Source organism: Amphiura filiformis, chromosome 20, assembly GCF_039555335.1.
Source record: "Amphiura filiformis chromosome 20, Afil_fr2py, whole genome shotgun sequence".
NCBI classification, from domain to species: Eukaryota; Metazoa; Echinodermata; class Ophiuroidea; order Amphilepidida; family Amphiuridae; genus Amphiura; species Amphiura filiformis.
The window spans coordinates 25,688,225-25,714,259 of NC_092647.1; the positions used below are offsets into that span (position 1 = coordinate 25,688,225).

General features: G+C 38.2%; 3 protein-coding genes across 3 annotated transcripts; all 3 read left to right on the plus strand.

Moving 5' to 3' along the window:
• Nucleotides 1-1,466: 1,466 nt before the first annotated feature.
• Nucleotides 1,467-5,704, plus strand: LOC140141844 (cytochrome P450 2J4-like). Its single transcript, XM_072163712.1, has 3 exons — nucleotides 1,467-1,906; nucleotides 2,355-3,326; nucleotides 3,687-5,704. The coding sequence occupies exons 1-3, from the start codon at nucleotides 1,540-1,542 to the stop codon at nucleotides 3,863-3,865; spliced, it is 1,518 nt and encodes a 505-aa protein (XP_072019813.1). The 5' UTR covers nucleotides 1,467-1,539; the 3' UTR covers nucleotides 3,866-5,704.
• Nucleotides 5,705-11,293: 5,589 nt separating this feature from the next.
• Nucleotides 11,294-13,251, plus strand: LOC140142230 (methyl farnesoate epoxidase-like). Its single transcript, XM_072164198.1, has 2 exons — nucleotides 11,294-12,676; nucleotides 13,040-13,251. Exons 1-2 carry the CDS (start codon nucleotides 12,037-12,039, stop codon nucleotides 13,249-13,251), a joined length of 852 nt encoding a protein of 283 aa, XP_072020299.1. The 5' UTR covers nucleotides 11,294-12,036.
• Nucleotides 13,213-22,277, plus strand: LOC140142493 (cytochrome P450 2J4-like). Its single transcript, XM_072164480.1, has 3 exons — nucleotides 13,213-18,053; nucleotides 18,171-19,133; nucleotides 20,857-22,277. Exons 1-3 carry the CDS (start codon nucleotides 17,687-17,689, stop codon nucleotides 21,033-21,035), a joined length of 1,509 nt encoding a protein of 502 aa, XP_072020581.1. The 5' UTR covers nucleotides 13,213-17,686; the 3' UTR covers nucleotides 21,036-22,277.
• Nucleotides 22,278-26,035: the final 3,758 nt, after the last annotated feature.

Here is a 26,035-nt window from a genome sequence, read left to right on the forward strand (position 1 = left end):
GAATCATAATACAAGTGAGAGTGAAGAAATCACAGGAAAGACCAAGAAGACGCCTGAAAGTCTGTGATCCCTTGATTGGTTAATTCATCATTTGACATGGCAGCAGATTGTCACTTCAATGAAGTAACAGTAAGCTGTCATATCTTGATATGAATTAACCTTGAATTAACCTATCAGTAAATACATGAAATACTACCCATTTTTATGTACACAGGTGGGTCTTTTTTTTTTTTTGTATGTTGATTTCTTTTATGATAACAAATTCTGATTTTTCAGTGCAAGGGGGCCGCCGGGGTAACAGTAATTCAATGCTTTTAAAAGTATTTCTAGTACAATGCGGCGTCGGACTCTAGGTTAGAGTGTAGCCTAAGTTTTTCAGATTCCAAAAAGGGCTCTTCATACATACACAAATGAACAAACACAGTGGAGATTGGAGAGTAATCTCCTCCGCGGCCAGTTTTATTTTCAGGGATATTGATCTGGAAAAATAAAATCTTGAATTTTAATTGGCAACATCTGTAGATTAAATGAAGACTTCCGCTCTCTCCATGGTTCATTTAGAGTTGGGTATATGAACCATGAGAAAATTCCGTCCTTAGGAGCAGGGCCGCCGAAAGCCATCGGGCATGTATGTATGATATACACAACGGGACCCTTTTTGCCGACTATGAACCATGAGAAAATCCCGTCCTTAGGAGCAGGGCTGCCGAAAGCCATTACGTGCCTGTATGTATAATGAACACAACGGGACCCTTTTCGCCGACTAAAAGTATTAATGATTGAATTTATTTTAGCCTTGGCGCTCGAGATCCTAAAAAGTATGGAGGTGGAAGGGTAAAAGAATTCTCGAAGTTGTTCTTTTCATTTCATAACTAACTAGCTTTAACGTATTATTCAAACCGTTTTAATTACGAGCTATCCAGGATGTAGGTAAAGCAGGGAACGTTAGGGTTAGGCTGTCGGTATCGTGTACAAAAAGGCTTACCTGAACATGTCTCATACCGTACTGGTGTGTTTGGATTTTATATCCCTAGTGGGAGTCTCGACACTAGCACTAGTCTCGCTAAAAACGGATCGAGCACGGGTACCCGATCAGAATCTAAGAACCCCCGGGATCTACACCAAATGTTATGCAAATATAAAATGGAAAGATTTTTTACCACCCTGTAGGCGTATATGATAATGCGCAATGTCGAATAGATCACAATAGGAGTAGTCTCGCGGCCAGACTGTATGTGGCTATCACGAACAATGTTTGTTAGGAGGATCGACGAGTGTCAGACCGACGCAAACTGGCTGTGTAGGAGACTAACAATAGGAGCAGTTGGCGAGACAAGTTCGCGTGTTGACATGTAGCCTACATGTACTATGCAACCTTTTACGCTTAATTGCCTTTCAAATATTCAGATTGCCGTGTCAACATGTCAATGTAATTATTGTTTTGCATGTTGAATAATAGTTCGCTTGATTTTTTTTTTCAGTTTGACACATATCACACTCTCGATCTCGTAGTTGTAGGCAAAATTACTCACGGAGAAAATGTTGTACTTAGAGTTCTTTTTATCTTACGTGAATACCCAAACTATATTGGCATTAATTGTCGCGTACTTGCTGTTATCGTATGGCTTTAGACGTCGTAAGTGGAATCTACCACCAGGACCTTGGAGTCTGCCAATCCTAGGGAATCTCCCAATGCTAGCGATAAATCGTGTTCGCATCGCTAAAGAACCTGAGAAATGGCTGACCGAAATGGCGAAAGATTACGGGGAAGTCTTTAGCTTAAAAGTGGGAACTAAGTTGATCGTGGTCGCCAACGGGCGCAGGTCAATCAAAGAAGCGTTTAATAATCAACACATCAGTGATCGACCAAGGAGTAAGTTATTCGAAGAGATTGGTCTAGATGAAGGTATGTGTTGAAACCTAAGCCCACTTCTTCTCTCTTGTTTTAATTGTTCTTATTTTTGTTCTTTGAGCTCTTCTTATCTATGCCTGTGTAATAGGGCATAGATATCCTGCTTATGCTCTTTATTAGTCTTCTCCTTCTCCTACGTCTTCCTCCTCCTCCTCCTCTTCTTCTTCTTCTTCCTCTTCTTCTTCTTCTTCTTCTTCTTCTTCTTCTCCTTCTCTTCTTCTTCTTCTTCTTCTTCTTCTTCTTCTTCTCTTCTTCTTCTTCTTCTTCTTCTTCTTCTTCTTCTTCTTCTTCTTCTTCTTCTTCTTCTTCTTCTTCTTCTTCTTCTTCTTCTTCTTCTTCTTCTTCTTTCTTCTTCTTTTTCTTTTTCTTCTTCATCATCATCATCAAAATCAAATGAGTCCTCACTTTTGCTGCCTGATCAATTTTAATTTTGATTTTACAGCCGTTGGTTTCACTTCCGGTAAGTCGTGGAAGTACCAGCGCACCTTCACACTTAACGCCTTCCGAGCCTTCGGTGTTGGGAGGAGCCAATTCGAAGGTAACATCACCAAGGAAGCCGAAACGCTGGTTGAAGGAATACATCAGAACAACATGGACAAGGAGAAAGCCTTTGACCCACATGTTCTGCTTGGAAATTGCGTGTCCAATGTGATCAATTCCGTCGTTTTAGGCAAGCGATATGATCATTCAGATTCTGAGTTCAAACATCTTATCTCGCTTCTGAAAAATACCGCCAACGATATTGGACCCAGTTCCTTAGTTGCATTTCTTCCCATGGCGAAATATGTTTTTCCAAAACAGTACAAAACTGTCAAGTCAAATTTTTCTGAATTTCGCGATTTCATTTTGGCTATTGTTAACAAACATCGGCGAAATGTTGATGAGAACAATATTCATGATATTATTGGCATTTTTCTTCAGGAAATTGAGCTTTCTATGAAAGAACAAAGTGATCGGGCACAGTACATTCACCTCAAATCGCTCACAGCTACAGTAATGGTTCTCTTCTTTGCGGGAACTGAAAGCTCTGCAACAACCTTGCGATGGGCTCTCCTTTACATGATCAAGTACCCGGAGATTCAGGCTAAAGTTCAGCAGGAAATGGACGTAGTTGTCGGTCGCACGCGTATGCCACAATGGGCCGATAGATTATATCTTCCTTACACGGAAGCTGTTCTGCTGGAGATTCAGCGTATTGCAACGATAGGGCCACTTGGATTTCCTCACGTGGCTTCTGAAGACACAAAACTGGCCGGATATGATATACCGAAAGGGACATACGTTGTCTCCAATATCTGGGCAGTGCACCACGATCCAGATGTATGGGCAGAACCTGATCAATTCAAACCTGAGAGATTCTTGGACGAGGATGGGAAGCTGCGTCAGTTTGAAGAGTTTATGCCCTTCAGTACAGGTCAGTGCGTCGAGAACTATGCACAAATAAGAATAATATTTACAATTTTTTATTGAAATTTTCAGAGAACGTGAATGTTTAATTTAGGGCTAGCCAACATTTTTGACGTTGCACCATAAGGCAAATTCGGTGTTTAAGTGAGTCATAGAGGCGGCAACTAGCTACTAGTTGAATGTGCCGTCTAATCATTGTTCTCTTATTCAGTAAAATTCACGTGCAGCATGACTTTCGCAGACGAATTACGATTCGTCATTATGCTGAGTTTATAACATAATTCTGATACATTGGCCATCCTAATAATACCTTTTTAACAATGACACATAATTTTGACATCTCTTATTTTCTATTATTGTATTACAGGTCATCGAGTGTGTCTTGGAGAAAATCTAGCCAAAATGGAGATGTTTCTTTTCTTCACCTATATCCTGCATTCCTACATCCTCATAAAACCTGATGCAAAGCCAATATCAATGGAAGGGGTCAGTGGCGGCACTTTCAGCCCTAAACCGTACGAGATTGTCGCCAATGATCGAAACTAATCTAAGATCGCTGCAAGACACTTCATAGATTATACATAGGTACGGTTTATAGTACGTCAGTATCACGAATCTGTCGATACAATTTTGGATTCATTATAAGTTTTAGGTGCCCCAGAATGATCTATAACGGAAACGTTGGATTTTGTTGGGCATGAATAGCATTGCTATTGGTCACATTGTTTTACATAATATAAGCTTTCTTAGAAATTTTTGATTTTAAAAATTGAACGTTTCTAATAATGCTTAAAGCCATATTATAACATTTTCAAACAAAATAGGTTAGCATTTCTTTGCCTTAAAATGTTAGCTTTTACTGTCAGATATATCCCCTTTTATTTTTGAGCCGAACAACTACGCCAAAGCAAAGAAAATTGGAATTTACTACCAGCGCACATGTCACCAATACGTAGCACTCGTTCGGTCATGTTGTGGTACGACCCTTTGTTGTGTATATCACCGCGCACGCCGTGTACGTACTGTGTGTTATGAACATCGTGTATGCGTTCGACTAATAATTCCATCGTAATAATAAAGCGCCGAATCCGGCGTTTTATTCAAAATCTCGGATTTTGACAAAACTACAGCACCTAGAGTCTTGATTTTTGCAGGGTATGTTGGTTTAATAAAGTACAATTTAATCGTGTAAAAAAAGGAATTTTAAAAATTCAGTGGGGGCGTCTTCCTCAGCAAATGTTATAATATGGCTTTAACAATGGCGAATTTGAAAAGCTGTAAAATTAATAACCGTTATTAAGTTGGGCAAGTATTTTTGTTGTGTCCTGTTCTATCTTCCACTAAATATATAGTATAAAGACGATTCGTCCTTTAGTGCCACAACAGTATGTCCACAGTATATTGGCAACATTTTTGGATAAAATTCAGGTAAAAATTACATAAAATGTATGTTTGCAATGGAAATATCTGAACTCATATTAGAACACTTCACTTAATCCGATATCACGAATCATTCAGCATTTTATGCTTTACATCTGTGCCAAATTGGTGCAAAAATGTATGATATCTGCAATATATTACACAGTACGAATGAACGATGGTGATAAAGGCATCTATGTGTTCTGAAATCTTTGCGCTATAAATACCACACATCCAGCTTTCGTCCATTTTCAATAATAACAATGTCACGCCAAAACAAATCAAGCTATTTCAATGATGTTAGTAGATTAATCAGGTGATATGTGTATTCAAGTTCACGTATTAAAAAAGGACAGTAAAATTAATCTTCAAAATTTCTTTCGGGCTAAAATAGTGCGAAACTGAAACAAAATTTGAACGCTTCGCGCGAAATAATTGCGGTCACACTGGGCTAAAATGGTGCCCACTGGGAATTTGTTTTATATTTCCCCCCTCGGACAACTGACCTGATACGCCACTGAACATGTAAAATACTTGGACCCCCAAAAGGATTTTTTAATAAAGATCAAACTGACCCCTATCCCTAACACTAACCCGAATGCAAATCCTAACTTTAACCCTAACTCCAATCCTAATCGAGAATTGCCATTGAACGCTAACTTTCCCTTCTGACAAACGGGTGTTCCATATATTTTGTTGCAAAACCCCTTACATCCACTTGAGCAATTTTAAGACACATCAAAAACTCATCAAAAAAATCACTGATATAAGGTGGTTTTCAACAAAAGCAGTTTTTGGCGGGATGCTCGTCCTACCTAATCATCCCGCCAAAAACTGCGTTTGTTGCAAATCCCCATATATCAGTACTTTTTTTGATGATATTTTGATGTTTTCTCAAAATTGCTCAAGTGGATGTAAGGGATGTTTTTTGGATGATATTTTGATGTTTTCTCCAAATTACTCAAGTGGATGTAAGGGATTTTGCAACAAAGCTCTTCATATATTGAATGATGCTATTATATGAAGAGCTTTGTTGCAAAAGCCCTCACATCTACTTTATGACTTTTTGAGAAAAAACAGCTTTTTTAATTGTGCAAGTATTACTTGTCCGATTTGATTCAATTTGGATTAGGATCAAGTGTTGATGAATATAAAGTAAAAGAATAGGTTTGGTACAATTTATAAGCCTTCCTATTTATTTTATAATTTTTTATACCGCGCCTTTTGTAGATGTAAGGGCTTTTGCAACAAAATAAATTTACCACTTTTCTAGAAACTACCTTTGCAATCAAATTTGAGCCCATTTGTATGCACTACTTTATGTAACTTATGTAACTTGACTAATGCTTTCAAATTCAAAAAAGAAAATTGAAATATCTCATTTACTTTTTGCCATTTTTGAGCATTTTCAAAGCTACAATTTATGCTAATTGCAATATTTTTTCAAATATAGTGACCCCAAAATAGTTCCTTTGGTTCTAATAGTTAAAGAATATTCAAGGATACCATTATACATCAAAAATTTTATATCCATTTTAAGTTCAGATTTCCGGAAATTCCCTAATATATCCCAAACGGGAAATATACGATATCCCCGGAAGGGAAGGTGGTATGAAGGTCAAACAACCGCCAAAATGTGTATTTTTACCAACACTATAGTGCTATGCCAACAACTCAATTGATATTGTTCAGTAGAAAGTTAATACAAATATATTTTCACTTTCAAATGATGCATCAGAAAATGGTCCAAGTCATAACAGTTAGCATTGACTTATAATATTTATTTAACTAAGACCCCTTTTTCTAATGCATAATGTTGAAAGTGAAAATATAAGGTGGAACAAATTTACACATATTTGTGTGTGTTTCATACTATGCGCACGGCGAGGTGGATTTAAATGATTTTTGGTTGAGGTGCCGACCCTCTGTTAACAGAAATGTTGAATACATTCCACGAGCCAGCGGATTATCATTGGATGAGGGGTCCCAAATATGTGTCAGTGACCAAAGTAATTTTTTACGACCAAGCACTTTTTTAAAAACAACTAGTGCACCTGCAGCTGTGAGAGCCCTGATGCTGTGAGAGCACTGGCATGATAGCGATACTGTTTGACCCCAGATGACCTTTGACCTCGGATGACCTGGGGTGTAATTTTTTTCATGCTCCCCTCATACGAAGGATTCCACCTATCAAGTTTTAAGCCCAATAGGGCAAAGTTTAAATTTAGCCCCTACATGACCTTTGACCTCGGCTGACCTCAATTTTGTTTGGCACATATATTCCCCTCATATCAAGGATTCCACCCACCAAGTTTGAGCCCGATAGGACAAAGTTTGAAATCCATGACCTTTGACCTTTAACCTCGGATGACCTCCATATAATGTTTTTCATGCTCCCCTCATACGAAGGTTTCGACCCACCAAGTTTGAGCCCGATCGGACAAAGTTTGAAATTTGACCCCTCCGTAATGACCTTTGACCTCGGTCGACCTTGATTTTATTTCGGGCATATATTCGCCTCGTATCAAGGATGCCACCCACCAAGTTTGGGCCCGATCGGACAAAGTTTCAAATTTTGACCTTTGACCTTGACCTCCGATGACCTTGAAAACTACCCGGTAAACAGCGCACGCCCGGTACCCATATATGTCTGAAATATCGGAACCATGCGTCGAAGCGCGGCGAAACGCATAGCCGGACAGACACACAGACAGACACACATCTAACGGCTATTATTTTAGTAGTACTAGTTCACCCGTTGCTGTGAGAGTTACTGATAGCGATGCTATTTGACCCCTGATGACCTCTTTTGACTTTTTGACATGTTCCTGTCATTCTTTTTACTACTTTTAAGCCCAATTGGGCATAGGCCTACTGACCCCATTTGACCTTCGCCCTCGGGTGACTTCGGTTTTGTTCATGCTCATGTGATATTAAGATGTAGCCCCTGGATGACCTCGATTATATTTTTTATGTGTTCCCCTCATATCAAAGATTCCACCCACCAAGTTTGAGCCCGATCGGACAAAAATTGAAATTTGACCCTCCGTAATGACCTTTGACCACGGCTGATCTTGATTTTATTTCAGGCATATTCCCCTCGTATCTAGGATCCCACCCACCAAGTTTGAGCCCGATCGGACAAAGTTTGAAATTTGACCCCTCCGTAATGACCTTTGACCTCGGTTGACCTCAATTTTATTTCGGGCATATATTCCCCTCGTATCTAGGATCCCACCCACCAAGTTTGAGCCCAATCGGACAAAGTTTGAAATTTGAACCCTCCGTGATGACCTTTGACCTCGGTTGACCGCAATTTTATTTCGGGCATATATTCCCCTCCTATCAAGGATTCCACCCACCAAGTTTGAGCCCGATCGGACAAAGTTTGAAATTTTGACCTTTGACCTTGACCTCCGATGACCTCAAAACCACCCGGTCAACATGCTTTTCCCGATACCTATCCATATCCGAAATATCGGATCGATGCGTCGCAGCGCGGCGAAACGCATAGCCGGACAGACAGACACACGGACACACACACTTCGCTGGTTATTTTAGTATAGTAGATAGATGGTATGAAAATAAAGAAAATCATGTTTTTCCTATAAAAATGCCAAATGACACTTGAAAGTTAATATTTCTGGCAATCACAAAATTGGACTTTATTTGCCTGTTAGAACTAACTAAAGGATTAGGACTTAGCTATGTTTCATTTGGCAAAAGGTGTTAAATATTTTTTTTTTTTTTTTAAAAATTAGTGCTGTATTTTTCTGGAATAGGGAGTAGTGTTGTTATTACCGGAACAAATAAAATAGAAAAACAGATAAAACAGACAGCACTCTTTAGCTTTCATTTTAGGTTTATGCGGTTTTTACCACATCTACACCAAAAGTTATACAATTATAAATTGAAAATATTTTTACCACCCTGTATAAAGATAATGTGCATTAGGTCGCATCGATTACAACAGGGGCCATAAATAGGGGAAACAAGTTCGTGTATACATACGTGTATACAAGTGACGTGTATACATACTATGCAACATTTTCATGTTGCCTTTCGAAACATTCAGGTCGTCGTGTCAACTTATTTTGCATGTTGAAATATTGTGCACGTCAACTTGAACTTGAACTCTTTTTAATTTCACATACCTCTGTCTCGATCTCGAAGTTGTAGGCAATATAACTCGCGGAGAGAAAATGTTGGATTTTGAGTTATTTTGATCTTACGTGAATATCCAAACTATATTGGCATTAATTGTCGCGTACTTGCTGTTATCGTATGGCTTTAGACGTCATAAGTGGAATCTACCACCAGGACCTTGGAGTCTGCCAATCCTAGGGAATCTTCCAATGCTAGCGATAAATCATTATCGAATCGTTGAAAAACCTGAGAAATGGCTGGCCGAAATGGCGAAGGATTACGGCGAAGTCTTTAGCTTAAAAGTGGGAACAAAGTTGATCGTGGTCGCCAACGGGTGCAGGTAAATCAAAGAAGCGTTTAATAATCAACACATCAGTGATCGACCAAGGAGTAAGATATTCGAAGAGATTGGCCTAGATGAAGGTATGTTTTGAAACTTAGGCCTACTTCTTCTCCTTTCTTGTTCTTGTTTTGTTCTTCAAGCTCATCTTCTTCTTTTTTCGGTCAATATTTGAACTAGCAGTAAGTTCTTCTTCCTAACGGCCATTATTAGCAGTAGCAATAAAGACAAATGTAAGAGTTTGGGTATTGAACGTTTCTTATTGTATGTTTCATTGTTCTTTGTCGTTCGTCGTCGTCATTATCATGTTCATCATCACCATTAAAATAAATCTAAAATTAATCCTAATTTTTAATTTTGATTTTACAGCCATCGCTTTCACTTCCGGTAAGTCGTGGAAGTACCAGGGCGCCTTTACACTTAACGCCTTCCGAGCCTTTGGAGTTGGGAGAAGCCAATTTGAAGGTATCACAAAGGAAGCTGAAACGCTTGTTGAAGGAATACGTCAGAACAACATGAACAAGGAGAAACCATTTGGCCCACATGTTCTCCTTGGAAATTGTGTGTCCAATATAACCAATTCTGTCGTTTTAGGCACGCGATATGATCATTCAGATCCTGAGTTCAAACATCTTATCTCGCTTCTGAACAATACCGCCAACGATATTGGACCCAGTTCCTTAGTTGGTCAGTTCCAGCGAAAGCGGGACAAAATTCTCTCTATGATAACTTTCCACTTTAAAATGCCATTGATAAAGGAAATCACGTTATTGATGGAGCATATCATGTCACGTCCAATGTGCTCTCTTTGTGCATATAGGCTTTTACTAGCAAGTCATACCATGGGACAAGTTATGATGGCTTAAAAGAATTAGCGTTACCCACGAATTCAAAGATAAAGCACCATATATGTCATTGAATGTCCTTCAATCAAAATGAAATTATTACCGTTAGAAAGACGTTTACATGATCTCTCATCATATGTAAAACGATTGAATTCCACCAAAGTTTGTGGACTCTAGAGGCCATTAAGTCAATTTGGCTAATAATTTTGTTACCCGCGTATCAAAAATAAAATGATCGTTCTGAAAATGTTAAGTGAATATGCCATAAATGACTATATCGTGAAACGAAGTTTCGTTCTATAATTCTGAGGTCCAAGTGATTATTTTATGCAAATACGTTTTACCCATAAAATTCCATAAAATTAAATTTGACGTTACCCACGTATCAACTGTTACCCACGAGTCCAGCAAATATAATTGCCATAACTTAAATTAACATTTAATGACTTTGGACACTGAATTTAGTTTGACAAGCGCTTAAAATTGTAAATCGTAAAAATAAGTTCACCGCTTTAAAAAAGAATCTACGACGGTTTAAACTTTTGTTACCCACGAATCCCGAATATATGCTAACCTTGAAAAACAAGGAGATTGTTTATTGTAAGTTTAAATCAGCGCATATTCAATCCGTGGGTATGCTATAATTTTTACAGTACTTGCAGTTTATGCACCTAAGAAACGCAAACCCCAAACGGTACTACGGTACTTATAGCTTTACCCACGAATTCGGCGTTACCCACGAATCCAAGGATTTACTCGTAAATTATATGTTTCTTATGCATCTTAACATTTTGAAAACATGCGAAATAGGTTCCAAAACAGTCCTGTTTAATAGCGTCCTCTTGAAGGTATACTGAAGCTGTATCATGAAGTTTTGATTGATTATCCTAAATTACCATTTTTGGGTAAATGCAATTGGTTAGAGAAACGGGAATCATTGAAACACAATGGAGGAATAACCGCATGATGGTTTCCAACCTTCTGTAATATTTTCTATTTTGCCGCTTAAAAATACATACCTTCAAATATGTGTTACCCACGAACATTTTGGTTACCCACGAATCCCTACTTAAATTATAGTTAACAAAGTATTGATAGTGTTTTAGTTCATAGGAACTGTCAAACACGAGTTAATAGAATATTGCTGCATGAAAATATGGAATTATTTTACTAAAATAATAATATAAAACTGTTTGCTCTATCTATTTGAATTTCAATTTGGCAACTTCATTATTCTCAAAATTTTTATACCCAAAATGCCATAATGATCCATTCTAAATATTCCATGTAGTTTGTATTTTGATTAAAATTCATTTTAGTGCCATTGCAGCCTGAATTATTGACATACGGAAAAGTATTTTTTATTTTTATTTAAAAAAATTAATAGGAATTGCTATTTTCCAGACGCTGTTACCCACGAATCCATCCGAGATCCTCATCCTGCGACGAGATACAAAACTTAACTTTATATTTATATGAAGCATTTATTCTAATCTTTCGAAATAATACAGTAATGTTAAATGACAGCCACTTTGGAAAGAGTTCGAAGAATTGACACAATCTTAACTGTACACCTGGTTCTTTCTTAAAATTTGTAATAACCAAAATATTTCTTTGTAGATATATGTAATAAAATTCTATTTTACGTTCAAAGTCTTCACCGATTTCTAGTGTATATGAGCCACACATAAAACATTGAAAGATATTAAAGAAAGTGAAATTTTATGGCGTACAACAGGTGAAAAAGGCTTGAATTCGTGGGTAACATGCATATGCGCATTTAACACTTTATTTGGTCTGGCAAGAAAAGTTATTTTTCAATCCGATGGCACTTCCACCTGATGATTCACTAGATATGATCGTCTCATTTGATAAGTCTAGAATTGAAGAGGAAAACATTTTCAAAATGGCCCCCAGAGAGAATTTTGTCCCGGTTTGACTGGAATTGACCAGTTGCGTTTCTTCCCATGGCGAAATACGTTTTTCCGCAACAATACAAAACTGTCAGGTCAAATTTTTCTGAATTTCGCGATTTCATTTTGGCTGTTGTTAACAAACATCGACAAAATGTTGATGAGGACAATATTCATGATATTATTGGCGTTTTTCTTCAGGAAATTGAACTTTCTATGAAAGAACAAAGTGATCGGGCAGAGTACATGCACCTAAATTCTCTCACAGGCACAGCAATAAATCTCTTCATTGGGGGAGCTGAAACCACTGCAACAACCTTGCGATGGGCTCTACTTTACAAGATCAAATACCCGAAGATTCAGGCTAAGGTTCAGCAGGAAATGGACGTAGTTGTCGGTCGCATGCGTATGCCACAATGGGCCGATAGATTATGTCTTCCTTACACGGAAGCTGTTCTGCTGGAGATTCAACGTATTGCAACGATAGCGCCACTTGGATTTCCCCACGTGGCTTCTGAAGACACAAAACTGGCCGGATATGATATACCAAAAGGGACATACGTTGTCTCCAATATCTGGGCAGTGCACCACGATCCAGATGTATGGGGAGAGCCTGATCAATTCAAACCTGAGAGATTCTTGGACGAGGATGGGAAGCTGCGTCAGCGGGAAGAGTTTATGCCCTTCAGTACAGGTTAGTGCGTCGAGAACTATGCACAAATTTGAATAATATTTACAATTTTTATTGACATTTTCAGAGAACATGAATGTTTAATTTAGGGCTAGCCAACATTTCTGACGTTGCACCATAAGGCAAATTCGATGTTTAACATGTTTAAGTGAGTCATAGAGGCGGCAACTAGCTACTAGTTGAATGTGCCGTCTAATCATTGTAAATTTTCAGTCATTCAGTAAAATTTACGCGTAGCATGACTTTCGCAGACGAATTACGATTCGTCATTATGGCAGAGTTTATAACGTAATTCTGATACATTAGTAACTTTTTAAGAATGACATATAATTTTGACATCTCTTATTTTATATTATTGTGTTACAGGTCATCGGGTGTGTCTTGGAGAGAATCTAGCCAAAATGGAAATGTTTCTTTTCTTCACCTATATCCTGCATTCCTACATCCTCATAAAACCTGATGCAAAGCCAATATCAATGGAAGGGATCAGTGGCGGCACTTTCAGCCCTAAACCGTACGAGATTGTCGTCAAAGATGATTCTTTTAAAGTGGAGAAAAAATTTGCACAGATTTTTTGAAGCCAGAATTTTGACTCACATTGTTCCTCATACTGACAAACCGCTAGCGGGTACTGTCGCTGCCCGTGGTCGGCGATAAAATCGCTGCAAGGCACTTTATTGTAATCTGATATACGTCAGTATCACGAATCGGTCGATAAAATTCTGTTGAAAGTTCTATGTTTTATCAAAATTTCTGGAAGAGGTGAATTTGATATCCCTAGAGGCACTAGAACTTACTTCTGGAATATGATATCCCTAGAGAAAGTCATTTTTTTTTATATATGTGACTGTACACAACGAATCAGCCGTAAAGTTGGCCCAGGTCAATTTTGTTGTATTTCGTGTTTAGAAAATATATATCATAAGCTTTAAAATGGTATATCATTTGACTTCAAACGATATCCAGAAGCGGGGTTACGGTTTGTTGAACTCTGCTCCTTCAACAAAATGGTACCTTTTTCGGTTCTACATGTGTCTCTTTTTCTACATTGCTGGTAATAAATATCACAACAGTCATAATTGGTGGTCACTTCAGATCATCCCCAAGTCAACGAGGTTCAGGAATATCCTCTCATTGTTAATTATTGGTTATTCATACATAGACAAAATACAATGCTTCGTAACCCACCACTTGACCAGGATTTAGCCAAAGCAAACAAAGACTAGAGCTATTTAAAGGATAAGACTAGAGCTATTTAAGGATTCTATAGAAACAGGTAAGAGACTATTATCCTCTTCAGCAATAGGATTATTGATTGGTTTAAGCGGTGTTTGACTCGCGAAAGGAGGAATGTGTCGCACCAAATTGAGGTACCTATGAGTACGACCTTCACACACATTTTACACTAACTACAATTTGCCGACTTTACGGCTCATTCGTAGTGTATGGTCACATATTTAATACCCCTAGTGGGAGTCTCGATACTAGCGCTAGTTTCGCTAAAATGGATGGAGCATGGGTACCCGGCCAGAATCTAAAAACCCTCAGCATCTACAGCAAAAGTTATACAACATGACTAATGAAGAGCTTATTTCCAACCCGTGTTAAGTCCACAACCACATGTTTCTCATTTACTTGTGTGATACAATCACAATTACTTGACAAGTTTGACATTAGCAACAATGAGTTGTACCGCCAACAAGCCATTATTTACCATGACAATACTGCAAAACAATATGCACTCTGTTGTTCTCATTTGGGAACCAAAGGCCTCACACATGCTATAGGCTTTTAGCCTGGCTTGAGCATTTTGTTTGAGCCTGATCCCATCAGGACCCAAGCGTGTCTCCACACGGAGCGACCGTTTAAACAAACAAACAAACAAACAAACAAACACAGTATTGTTACTGTGCATCCATCCACTGTTTGCTTTGCTTTGTAATGGTACATCCAACTGAAATTATAATACCTATATAGCATCACAACCCATTGCAATATCGCACAGGTAAACCAGAAACATGTGTTTGTTGACTTAAGGGCTGGGGTAAGGGCAAACTTAAAGTACTGGTAAGTGGAGAGAGAGAAAGCGACGAGGAATCCCAAATCACAGCGCCAGGTAATGACCGGGTCACCGAGTGCAAATGTGCATTTTGGAAGGTTCATGTTTGTTTTAAATTTTGGGGCGTTTTTTCCGAAATTTGATATTTTGTTGATATTTCAAGAAAGCGACATGCCAAAGACAAATCTTTTGGCACATGCTTTGTTATTGCTAATACAATTCTTTTCAGCATCCCTACGTTACAATTCGTTTTGGTGATTTAGTAATATTATAAATTTTAGGACTGCATTTTGGCATTTTCGATGCGTTTTAAGCTTGCCGTGGAATTAACGTTGATATCTGGTCCTGCTCCTTTTTATAAATTACTTTGAATTCCATATAACAACCCAAAATTTACCACTGAATTCCGGGTTCAAGGCTGCTTTCGGAACAGCCGTAGACTAAAAAAAGTGCACGAGTGGCGACTATGGTTTTATACTTCCCGCATTGATGATTGCGTCTACGCCTAATAATATACTTCTTTGTATATGTTGATTGTATCAAGGTATACAAAGAATTGGTTACATGTCAATAACCTCTATATATTTATTTGGTTAGCAAGACTAGGAAAATTCTGTAAGTTTATTTGGCGCGCGATCTCAGCTATTCATTTTCTGATGGCTGTGCCTCTACAGACACCCTCCCTCTGGAATCCAAACCACGGTTCGCTCTCTTCACATCCCTTAACACGGTTTGGAAATAAGCTCTTCAAATAGAAAATGGAAAGATTTTTTACCACCCAGAGGATGTTTAAAGGCATTCCCATAACCCAATGGGGTTTCTGACCTTGGTATGTCTGGCTTTTGTACACATGTGGTACAGTTGACCATACCCTGCATTGGGATTTGGTGTTTTTATCCTTTTATTTAACATTCCAAACATTGAGACTTATGAATAAAATTAATGCAGTGGGACAATATGAATGTTTCCTGTAAGAAATTCAAATATGAGCTGTAAGTCTCAACAATTAGCTTGTTGGCTGTAGTTTTAAAATTACCATTTTGTGTGTGTGTGGTAATGGGGACTTTGCCTTTAAAATTAGGTTATATTGATCAAATTTCCCAATCATAGTGCATTATAGGAATGCCTTTAAGCCTCCTCTGTTACCACCCTGTATAATAATAATTATGTCGAATCGATTAGTCGAATAGGAGCTATAAATAGCCGAAACAAGTTCGTGTGTTGACATGTACATACTAATTACTATGCCAGGGATAATTGAATAGTCCGGATAGGCGACTGAAATCACGTCACGAAACCGGAAGATGTAACCTAGGTCTAGACAATAGGCGGCCATTAGCGGCAATTTTGTTTCCTACATGATCAGTCCAAGAGAGTGCCAAATATGGATCAGGAGTATTACATAATAATACCCTGCTATGACAATAGCTGCACTAGGTTAATCGTATAATCTCTGTGGTTAGCATGGCTGGGCCAGGAAATCCACAAGGTCAGCCAATGTATGTACATGTATTCGGTACATGTGCCATATCTTTTACAATGGGTGATAAATTTCTGGTTTGTTTTATTTCAAAACGCAACAGTCGATATTCTAAAGCTTGGTCCAAATCCAAGAGAAGAACCAACTCTAGTAATTTATGTGGTTTCAAATTATATCGGCCGTTGCCTTTTTGATAGAAATGGTATTTGTTGATGTGTACAGTTTCCCATTAGATCATAACATGCTGTTGTACATCCAAGGTCAAAGGTCTTTTAATCCATATTTGGCGTTCTTCTGGGACTGATGATGTTATTCACGTGTCGTTATACTTTAGTTCACAGGCTTACAATTATGAGTATACAATATAATGTGATGCGATCAAGCAAAATCGGAACTCGGAAATATTGATTTTGAGATATAGCCAAACAAAGGAAATAATTATTTCCTTTTGTTTCCTCTTGTTTTGGAAACTCTTTAATTGCTCATATCTTTGGAACTGGTTGTTCAATTTCAGTGGGGTTTTCTGCAAAATCCAGCTTTGTAAAATGCTTTTTACTATCCTATAGGAAACTGAAAATTTATTATTGCCGAGTTCCGACTGATTTTGCTTGATCGCGTAGTAAATCGATCAAATGACGGTGATTGTTTAGGTATTATAATTCTTGATAAGAATTAAACTGTCTGACCAGCTAGTATTCTCCTCCGCCGTCAGTGTGATTCCAGTTACTCTACATATCGGGTTGCGAAGGTGTCAAAGGAGACCAAACCTGTATTGACGAACACGCACGCGTTAAAAATGATGTAGCCTAGGTCCAGGCAGCACACCACTAAATCCTTAGGTCGGTAGTGAAAACAAGTGGGTGTCCTTGTGAGCAAGATGAGTAGCCATGATTGGTTATTATAATTAAATTAAAAGATATGCAATTGATCAATGTTCAGAATATCACAAAATAGTGCATCTTGATCTGGTCAAAAAGTTTGGCTCCCGAAACTAATCCGCGTGCGGACATGGTAAGGAGGCATTCGTGCAAGCTGAAAATTAGGGTGGCGCTGTTTAGGGCCCCGTAGCTTAAAAGTTAGTCTCAAATTGTGTCAAAAAACCAATTTTAAATTAAATTTTAATCTTTATTTAAAACATTGGTGCTACCAATATATGAAAAATGGTTTTACATGGGGTAGAACAACAAACTTACCGTCATGTATATTTACACGTATTTCAATGGGACTTTAATAAGTGGTGTGTGCTCTCCAGCATTGTTGTAACCCATTGACCCGGTATTGCTCTTATGAACTTTCACCGCCCTGACTATGCAACCTTTTCTGCTTTGCCTTTCAAAACAATCAGGCTGCCGTGTCAATGTGTCAATATAAAATTTGTTTTGCATGTGAAATAATAGTTTGCTTGATTTTTTTAATTTAACATACTTGATCCGTCTCGATCTCGAAGTTGTAGGCAATATAACTCGCGGAGAAAATGTTGGATTTTGCGTTCTTCTTATCTTACGTGAATACCCAAACCATATTGGCATTTATTGTCGCGTACCTTCTGTTATTGTATGGCTTTAGACGTCACAAATGGAATCTACCACCAGGACCTTGGAGTCTGCCAATCCTAGGGAATCTCCCAATGCTAGCGATAAATCATTATCGAATCGTTGAAAAACCCGAGAAATGGCTGGCCGAAATGGCGAAATATTACGGCGAAGTGTTTAGCTTAAAAGTGGGCACAAAGCTTATCGTGGTCGCCAACGGGTGCAAATCAATCAAAGAAGCGTTTCGGAATCAACACATCAGTGATCGACCAAGGAGTAAGGTATTCGAAGAAACTGATCTAGATGAAGGTACGTGTAGACCTTAGTCCCAATTCTTCTCCTTTCGTGTTCTATTTTTTTATTCAAGGTCTTCATTATCAAACTCAAAAATGAAATTAATGCTAATTTTTTATTTTGATTTTACAGGCATTGCTTTCACTTCTGGTAATTCATGGAAGTACCAGCGCACCTTTATATTTAACGCCTTCCGAGCTTTTGGAATTGGGAGAAGCCAATTTGAAGGTAACATCACCAAGGAAGCCGAAACGCTGGTTGAAGAAATACGTCAGAACAAGGAGAAACCCTTTGACCCACATGTTTTGCTTGAACAATGTGTGTCCAATGTCATCAGTTCTGTCGTTTTAGGTACGCGATATGAACACTCAGATCCTGAATTCAAACATCTTATCTTGCTTATAAACAATATCGCCAACGATATTGGACCCAGCACCTTAGTTGCGTTTCTTCCCATGGCGAAATACTTTTTCCCGAAACAATACAAAACTCTCATGTCAAATTTTTCTGAATTTCGCGATTTCATTTTGGATATTGTTAACGAACATCGACAAAATATTGATGAGGACAATATTCATGATATTATTGGCGTTTTTCTTCAGGAAATTGAACTTTCAATGAAAGAAGAAAGTGATCGGACACAGTACATTCACCTTAAATCTCTCACAGCCACAGCAATGCTTATCTTCTTAGCGGGAACTGATACCACTGCAACAACATTGCGATGGGGTCTCCTTTACATGATCAAGTACCCGGAGATTCAGGCTAAGGTTCAGCAAGAAATGGACGCAGTTGTCGGTCGCATGCGTATGCCACAATGGGCCGATAGATTATGTCTTCCTTACACGGAAGCTGTTCTGCTGGAGATTCAGCGTATTGCAACGATAGCGCGGCTTGGATTTCCACACGTTGCTTTTGAAGACACAAAACTGGCCGGATATGATATACCAAAAGGAACATACGTTGTTTCCAATATCTGGGCAGTGCACCACGATCCAGATGTATGGGCAGAACCTGATCAATTCAAACCTGAGAGATTCTTGGACGAGGATGGGAAGCTGCGTCAGCGGGAAGAATTTATGCCCTTCAGTACAGGTCAGTGCATCGAGAACTATGCACAGAAGTATTTGGCCCGGAAGTATTTGGCATAGTTTTAATTGAAATTGTCAGAGAAAAGTAACCTTTAAGTTAAAGCAGATTCAGTGTTACCAGTGAGCCATAAACGGCGGCAACTAGCTGTAGGACTAATTGACTGTGCCGTCTGATCACTGTTTTCTAATTCAATAGAATATAATACATCTTGGATTAGGAGAATGAATTATCTATGGGGAGCAAAAATGGAAACAACTGTTTTACTACACAACCAATATAACTCACAATGAAATCTTTATGTTCGGTACATATAGGTTTAAATACATTAATGATAGAATCTCAAATGAATTCTGGTATGATACTCTATCGTCCTGGTTCAATTATCAGGATTTGAACTACAACTCGATTGCTTAGGCAATATCTCTGGTGGAATGATAAAATTATCATTGGTTGTAATTTGTCCATTACAAACTTTGGGGTTCAAAAGGTTCAATTCTAGTGATAAACGATCCACTTGATGACAATGGTGGCTTTAAAACATATGATTTTTTTTGCAAACATATGATATTTACATCAATTCGATAGAATATTAGTATCACACATGCAATTGAATGAGATTTTAAACTCAGGAATAAACTAAGGAAACAAGATGATTTTGTAAATCCAATTGTAATGGACCTGTTAATGCCAAACAAAAAGGGATATAGAATAATTTAAGATATGTTGTTGAAATTTCAATATAAAACTCCAACAGATAAGTGCAAATGGCAAAGTGAGTTAATGTGCAATTTTACAAAAACATGATGGTAAGATAATTGTAGTCTCAATATGAAATTTAAGATGGATTCAGTACAGGATAATACACAGAATTCTCGGAAGAAATGAAATGTTTCTTAAAATGAATAAACGGCAAAATGATCTATGTACATTTTGTAATGAAGAGAAGGAGACGTTATTCCACCTTTTTATCAAAATAATGTATGTAATTTTCATCATGTTTTTCGACTGCAGTACAAAAATATTTAACAAAAAAACACCTCCCATAGATTATTTGTTACATTGACCCCCACTAGATATTATGTTTGGTAAAGATGGTAACTGTCCGAGGAGTCTAATGATTGTTTTAGGAAAATTTTACATATACAAATCAAAAATGAACGAAAGGAAACCAGATTTGATCATTTTTAAACAAGAATTGAAATATTATTATAATACGCTAAAATGTGCTGCTTTTTGCAATTTAAAAATGCAAATTTTCACTTAACTTTGGGAATGTTGGGCAAATATTTTTACTTAACCCTTATCCCCGTCATATATTTCATTTTATGCTATAGTACATTTCATCTCGTGCCCTGTCTGTAATTAATTAATTTATATAAATTCGGAAATTATTTATTTGTAACCGTTATTTGCTCTGTAGTTTGTGTTATCTTTTCCTTCTGTGTGGTGGGAGCTGGTGGATCCATATTGTATGTTTTTTTCCCTTTCCAACTGCCATCTCCAAGTACAGGGAATAATGTACAGATAATATTAATAGAATTCACGTGTAGCTCACTTTTGCAGACGAATAGCGATTCGTCATTATGCAGAGTTCATAATGAATAACATAATTCTGATACATTGGCCATCCTTATAAAGACATGACAAATTTCATGATGCTCTCACTTAACTTTTTAACAATTTGACATCATTTCGATATCTCCTCTTTTCTATTATTGTGTTACAGGTCATCGAGTGTGTTTGGGAGAGAATCTAGCCAAAATGGAGATGTTTCTTTTCTTCACCTATATCCTGCATTCCTTCATCCTCACAAAACCTGATGCAAACTCAATATCAATGGAAGGGGTCAGCGGCGGCACTTTCAGCCCGAAACCATATGAGATTGTCGTCAAAGATCGAAACTAAATCTATGAAGCCACCATTCCTTTAATGTCGAGACAAAATTATGGCACACCAGGGGCGTAGCAAGAGCATCGGGGCCATGGACAAGGAACAGTACGGGCCATTTTAACCAGGGCGGGATTTACCTCATGGGGCCCTTGGTCAGGCCAAAATTGGAGGCCCCGAACTCGCGTGCCGAGGAAGGCATGTGCACTCTCAAATCAGTGGCCAAGTGGCATAATTCATATACGTATAATATAAAGGGGAACTAACAAATTTTGTTCCGACGTTACTAGGAGATTTGCGCGCAAAGCACGCGAAAAAATTCAATTTCAGACTATTTTAGTCCAAGATAAACATGAATTTTGGTATTTAGATGCGCGCGAAGCGTTAAAATGTTTAAAATTTTGCCCTATTTTGGCCAAAAAACATGCTGTTATTGGAATTAAAAGAAAGATGCATTGGGCCATTTTTGGGGACCCTGGACCCGACCCATCTAGCCCAATGGTAAATCCGGACCTGCTCTCCAATATCAGCCTTTATTTAATTTTTGCTTTTATTCTCGGGGCCCCTGAACCCTCGGGGCCCATGGACTTTGTCCACCCTGTCCCCCGCTTGCTACTCCCCTGTGGCAGACCTTTCAGAAGTTGGATCGGTCGGTCGGGAAAAGTTGTTTTTTTGTCTTCAAATTCAAGGTAACATTACTTTATTTGACATGTAGGCCTACATGTCTGGCAGACTTAAAATACTGAATTTTTAAATTCTTGATTTGATTTGATTTGATTTGATTTGTTCGGGTTTTGACAACCCTGGATAACCCAAGAAAGCCTCTATTGAAGCTTATTTCCATTGGGGTCCATTTGAACACCGGGGCGGGTTGGGAACAGTCAGGGGTTAACACCCTACTCTTTTCGAAACTGGCTGCGAGATACATGTACAGCTCTCTGTACACGGAACCGACGGCTTAACGTCCCCTCCGGAGGACGGAGTACTTTCATGATTCATTTACCCAATTCTAAATGAACCATGGGGAGAGCGGAAGTCTGAACTTAATCTACAGAAGTTGCCAATTAATTTCAGACTTTTTTTTCCAAGTCAATATCCCAGCAAATCGCCACCGCCGGGAATCGAACCCGGGACCTCATGCACTAAAGGCAAGTACCCTAACCATTGCGCCACGCTCTCCCAACATTCAATAATGTTTTACTTTTTACTTTGCCTATTTTAATATGTCTTTGTTTAATGGAGTTGTACCTGGTAAATCTTATATAGACGTGTGTCTGTTCTACCTTCCTTGTATATAAAACTTCTTGAACTATATTATGTGAACCTCTAATATAAAATCGCATTATCTTTTTTTTAATCTAAGCACACTAAGCTTTATTTTAATGATTTCTTATAAAATACGAGATCGTATTAAGGGATGGGGTATAAACGTGTTGACAGTATTTATTGTGGGATATTAGAGCACATCAGACATATCGAATTGCATTCTGAATACGAAGAATGTCCTTCTGATATCAAATAATTTTGATTTTTTTGAAATTCGCAATGTAATACACATTTTATGGCATATGATTAAAAATTGATATTTTTGATATTTAACAGTACTTGAAGTAAACTTTATAAATCTGATGATTTATACTTAAAGTGTATGTAGATGGGATGAAAAGCCGACGATCAATTGAAAATTTTGACCTTTTGTATTGAAGATATGGATTTTAAGAATATATCATTAGATATTCGTGGAATGGAACAATTCATCTTTCACCTCGTGATTATATTTCGACCATCACACTCATAGACAGTTAATATTTGTATACAATTATATCGTTATCATCTCACATGAATGGTTAAGGGAATCTTTCAAAGAGAAAAGAAATCGTGTGACAGTCACAGACATAAAATATTAAATGTGGGGTACCCCAGGAATACATTCTTGGGACACCCTTGCGAGTGATCAGCATGATTATAGTTCAATGCATAGGTGCCACGTGAACGTTGTTGTGCATGGCAATAATTATGTGACCGTCCACCACGAATGAGTTAAATGTCCTCAATTGTATTCTGAGTTACAGTGTAAAATGGGCATGAAGGTCGTATTCATAGGTACCTCAATTTGGTGCTACGTGTACCTCATTTAATGAGATACACGTAGCACCAAATTGAAATACCTATGAATATGACCTTCATGCCCATTTTACACTGTAACTCAGAATACAATTGAGGACATTTACGGCTCATTCGTGGTGTACGGTCACATATAGTCAAAAATTGTATTCATCTATTGCTATGGTATCCGATTATTAATCCGATTATGACGTCACTTCTACAGCGAATAGTGCGGAGCAATACATTCAGAGATTGTTTTCATCTATCGCTATGGTAATAAATCCGGTTACATCACTATACTTCTACTATGTCTATGGCGAATATGCGGTACCTCTGCATTGATGCTGATCACTCGCGCCTGTAAGATTAGTATCTATGATTGCAGACATACACAGAAGATGAGTGCAATCTGCTTGTAGTGCAGCGCAATATATTCAAAATTGTTTTCACCTATTGCTATGGTAATTAATCCGATTTATTACGTCACTTCGCCAGCGTATAGACGAATCCAACGAGCCAAGTCATGGTCAGGATTTGGTCGGCCATTTTCGGGTCCCCGCTAGCACCAACCTGGTGTTTTGAGCGCCCCATTGTGCAAATAAAAGCCGTCTAACACCTAGAGAAGATGCAAGGACGAAGAGGGTTAATAGAATAATATATACAATAGAGATAATTCCGCAGGTAATCCCGTCGCATCTATTCATACATAGTCCTTTTGTTCGCTTGTACATCCATTTGTAGCGTTTGATATGGTGTATGAGACCGCCATGGTTGATCAATTTGCACGCTGGAATTGGAAATATTTCTACAAGAAGATGCAAGGACGAGGAGAGTTAATAGAATAATAGCTAATAATATATATAATGGAGATAATTCCGCAGGTAATCCCGTCGCATCTATTCATACATAGTCCTTTTGTTCGCAAGTACATCAATGCATAAATACCGCGTGTAGTCAATCCGATTATTATGTCACTTCAACAGCATGTAGAAGCTTGTAAACTTTAATCATTCTTTTGTCTACCTGTGTTTTCGCGGAAGGTGTAAAACGGGTGATGAAATGCAGTTTAAAAGTTCCGCCAAGGCCGAATCATTTCACATTTTGGGTGCATTGTAGCCGACGGCTACCCAACTAAAGGCTGCTAGTCAGGTGTAGGAATGCGTGGATTTGGATTCCTCTATAGACGAATCCAAGTAGACAAGTCCTGGTCAGGATTTGGTCGGACATCTTTGGGTAGCCGCTAGCACCAACCTGGTGTTATGAGCGTCCAATTGTGCAAATAAAAGCCGCCTAACACCTAGAGAAGATGCAAGGACGCCGGACGAGGAGGGTTAATAGAATAGTAGCTAATAATATATATAATGGAGATAATTCCGCAGGTAATCCCGTCGCATCTATTCATACATAGTCCTTTTGTTCGCAAGTACATCAATGCATAGATACCGCGTGTAGTTAATCCGATTATTATGTCACTTCAACAGCGAATAGATCATGGCCGAATCATTTCACATTTTGAGTGCATTGTAGCCGACGGCTACCCAACTAAAGGCTGCTAGTCAGGTGTAGGAATGCGTGGATTTGGATTCGTCTATAGATTCGTGGTGTGGATTCGTAGCTAACTCAAGGCCATAATCTGTCTTATTAGTCTGGTCATTTAAAGGAGTGTTTCGTGATCCTAGCATCCTCTTTTTATGACATTTTTCAGTACATATCCACGAAAAAGCCTATTCCCAAAATTTCAGTTGATTCCGATTTTGCGTTTGCGAGTTATGCATGATTATGTGTATTACACTGCTCCATAGACAATGCGTTGTATTTTCGTTCTGGTGCACCAGAACGAAATTCAAATTTCACGATATCTTTGCAAAACGAATTAATCTGCAAGAAATATTTTGTACATAAACATTATGTAGCCAGATGTTTCCAGTGATATAAAAATCTCAACTTTTTTTGAGAAAAGTGGGGGGATGAGGCTGTGGATCACGAAATGCCCCTTTAAGGGCTGTGCAATAATTATTATGAGCCCTGTTGGGAGGGTAAAATTGGGGGAGGGGTAGAATTTTTTGGCGAGCAGGAAAGGGAGAGGAAGTTTTGGGCAAGCCAACGAGGGTGGGGGGCACATGATGCAGTCATGTCTACAGTAGAATTCACCACGACCTTTGCAGGACTTAAACCCCATTAAAAGCTATTAAACTAAGATAACACTAATTGAAAACAGCTCAACTGATTAAATCATATCTTCTCTGGTTTTATCCACACAACATAATGTTTCTGCTTTACATGTACAATGGAGCAATGAGTTGGTATTATAGTTTCAGTTGGGTGAATGATTATAAAGCGAACGCTAGAGAACAATTCTGTGTGGGGTTTTGTTTACGAAATGAGACAATACTCTGCTTATTGTTAACCAGCGTTCTTGAAAATGAGAAGCATGGTGGTGTGCAGACTTAACACGGTTTGGAAATAATTTCTTCATATTTTTTGGTGTTATCTGTCGTTTACATTCCTAAAACACCAAAGTACGAATATTTCCAAACACCTAAATTAGCTAAAAATTTAGGACATGTTACAAAACTATATTTTCTTGAATTTTAGAAGAGTACTTTTAATATTGGCCGGTTATTTTTCACACAGCGACGTTAACTAGGCAATGTATTATTATGCGCTGTGGTCTAAATGAAATGGCGCAATATAAAAGCCCAGTGTATGTATGTATATATGTACTATTACCTATAACATACACTAAAACACCAAAGTACGAATATTTCCAAACATTTAAATTAGCTAAAAATTTAGGACATGTTACAAGACCACTTGACATGTGACGTCATTGCCCGGCAGTATGCGCACGCATTATGGCACTTTCCATTGTTCTTTGCCCTGCAGTGTGCGTGCGCATCGTAGTTTGCTCA

Bases quoted from the DNA above. Each gene is read 5' to 3' on its own strand.
- LOC140141844 (XM_072163712.1), top strand. From the start codon at position 1,540: ATGTTGTACTTAGAGTTCTTTTTATCTTACGTGAATACCCAAACTATA. The intron at 1,907-2,354 runs GTATGTGTTGAA...TTGATTTTACAG, and splicing joins AGAGATTGGTCTAGATGAAG to CCGTTGGTTTCACTTCCGGT. The intron at 3,327-3,686 runs GTCAGTGCGTCG...ATTGTATTACAG, and splicing joins GTTTATGCCCTTCAGTACAG to GTCATCGAGTGTGTCTTGGA.
- LOC140142230 (XM_072164198.1), top strand. From the start codon at position 12,037: ATGGCGAAATACGTTTTTCCGCAACAATACAAAACTGTCAGGTCAAAT. The intron at 12,677-13,039 runs GTTAGTGCGTCG...ATTGTGTTACAG, and splicing joins GTTTATGCCCTTCAGTACAG to GTCATCGGGTGTGTCTTGGA.
- LOC140142493 (XM_072164480.1), top strand. From the start codon at position 17,687: ATGTTGGATTTTGCGTTCTTCTTATCTTACGTGAATACCCAAACCATA. The intron at 18,054-18,170 runs GTACGTGTAGAC...TTGATTTTACAG, and splicing joins AGAAACTGATCTAGATGAAG to GCATTGCTTTCACTTCTGGT. The intron at 19,134-20,856 runs GTCAGTGCATCG...ATTGTGTTACAG, and splicing joins ATTTATGCCCTTCAGTACAG to GTCATCGAGTGTGTTTGGGA.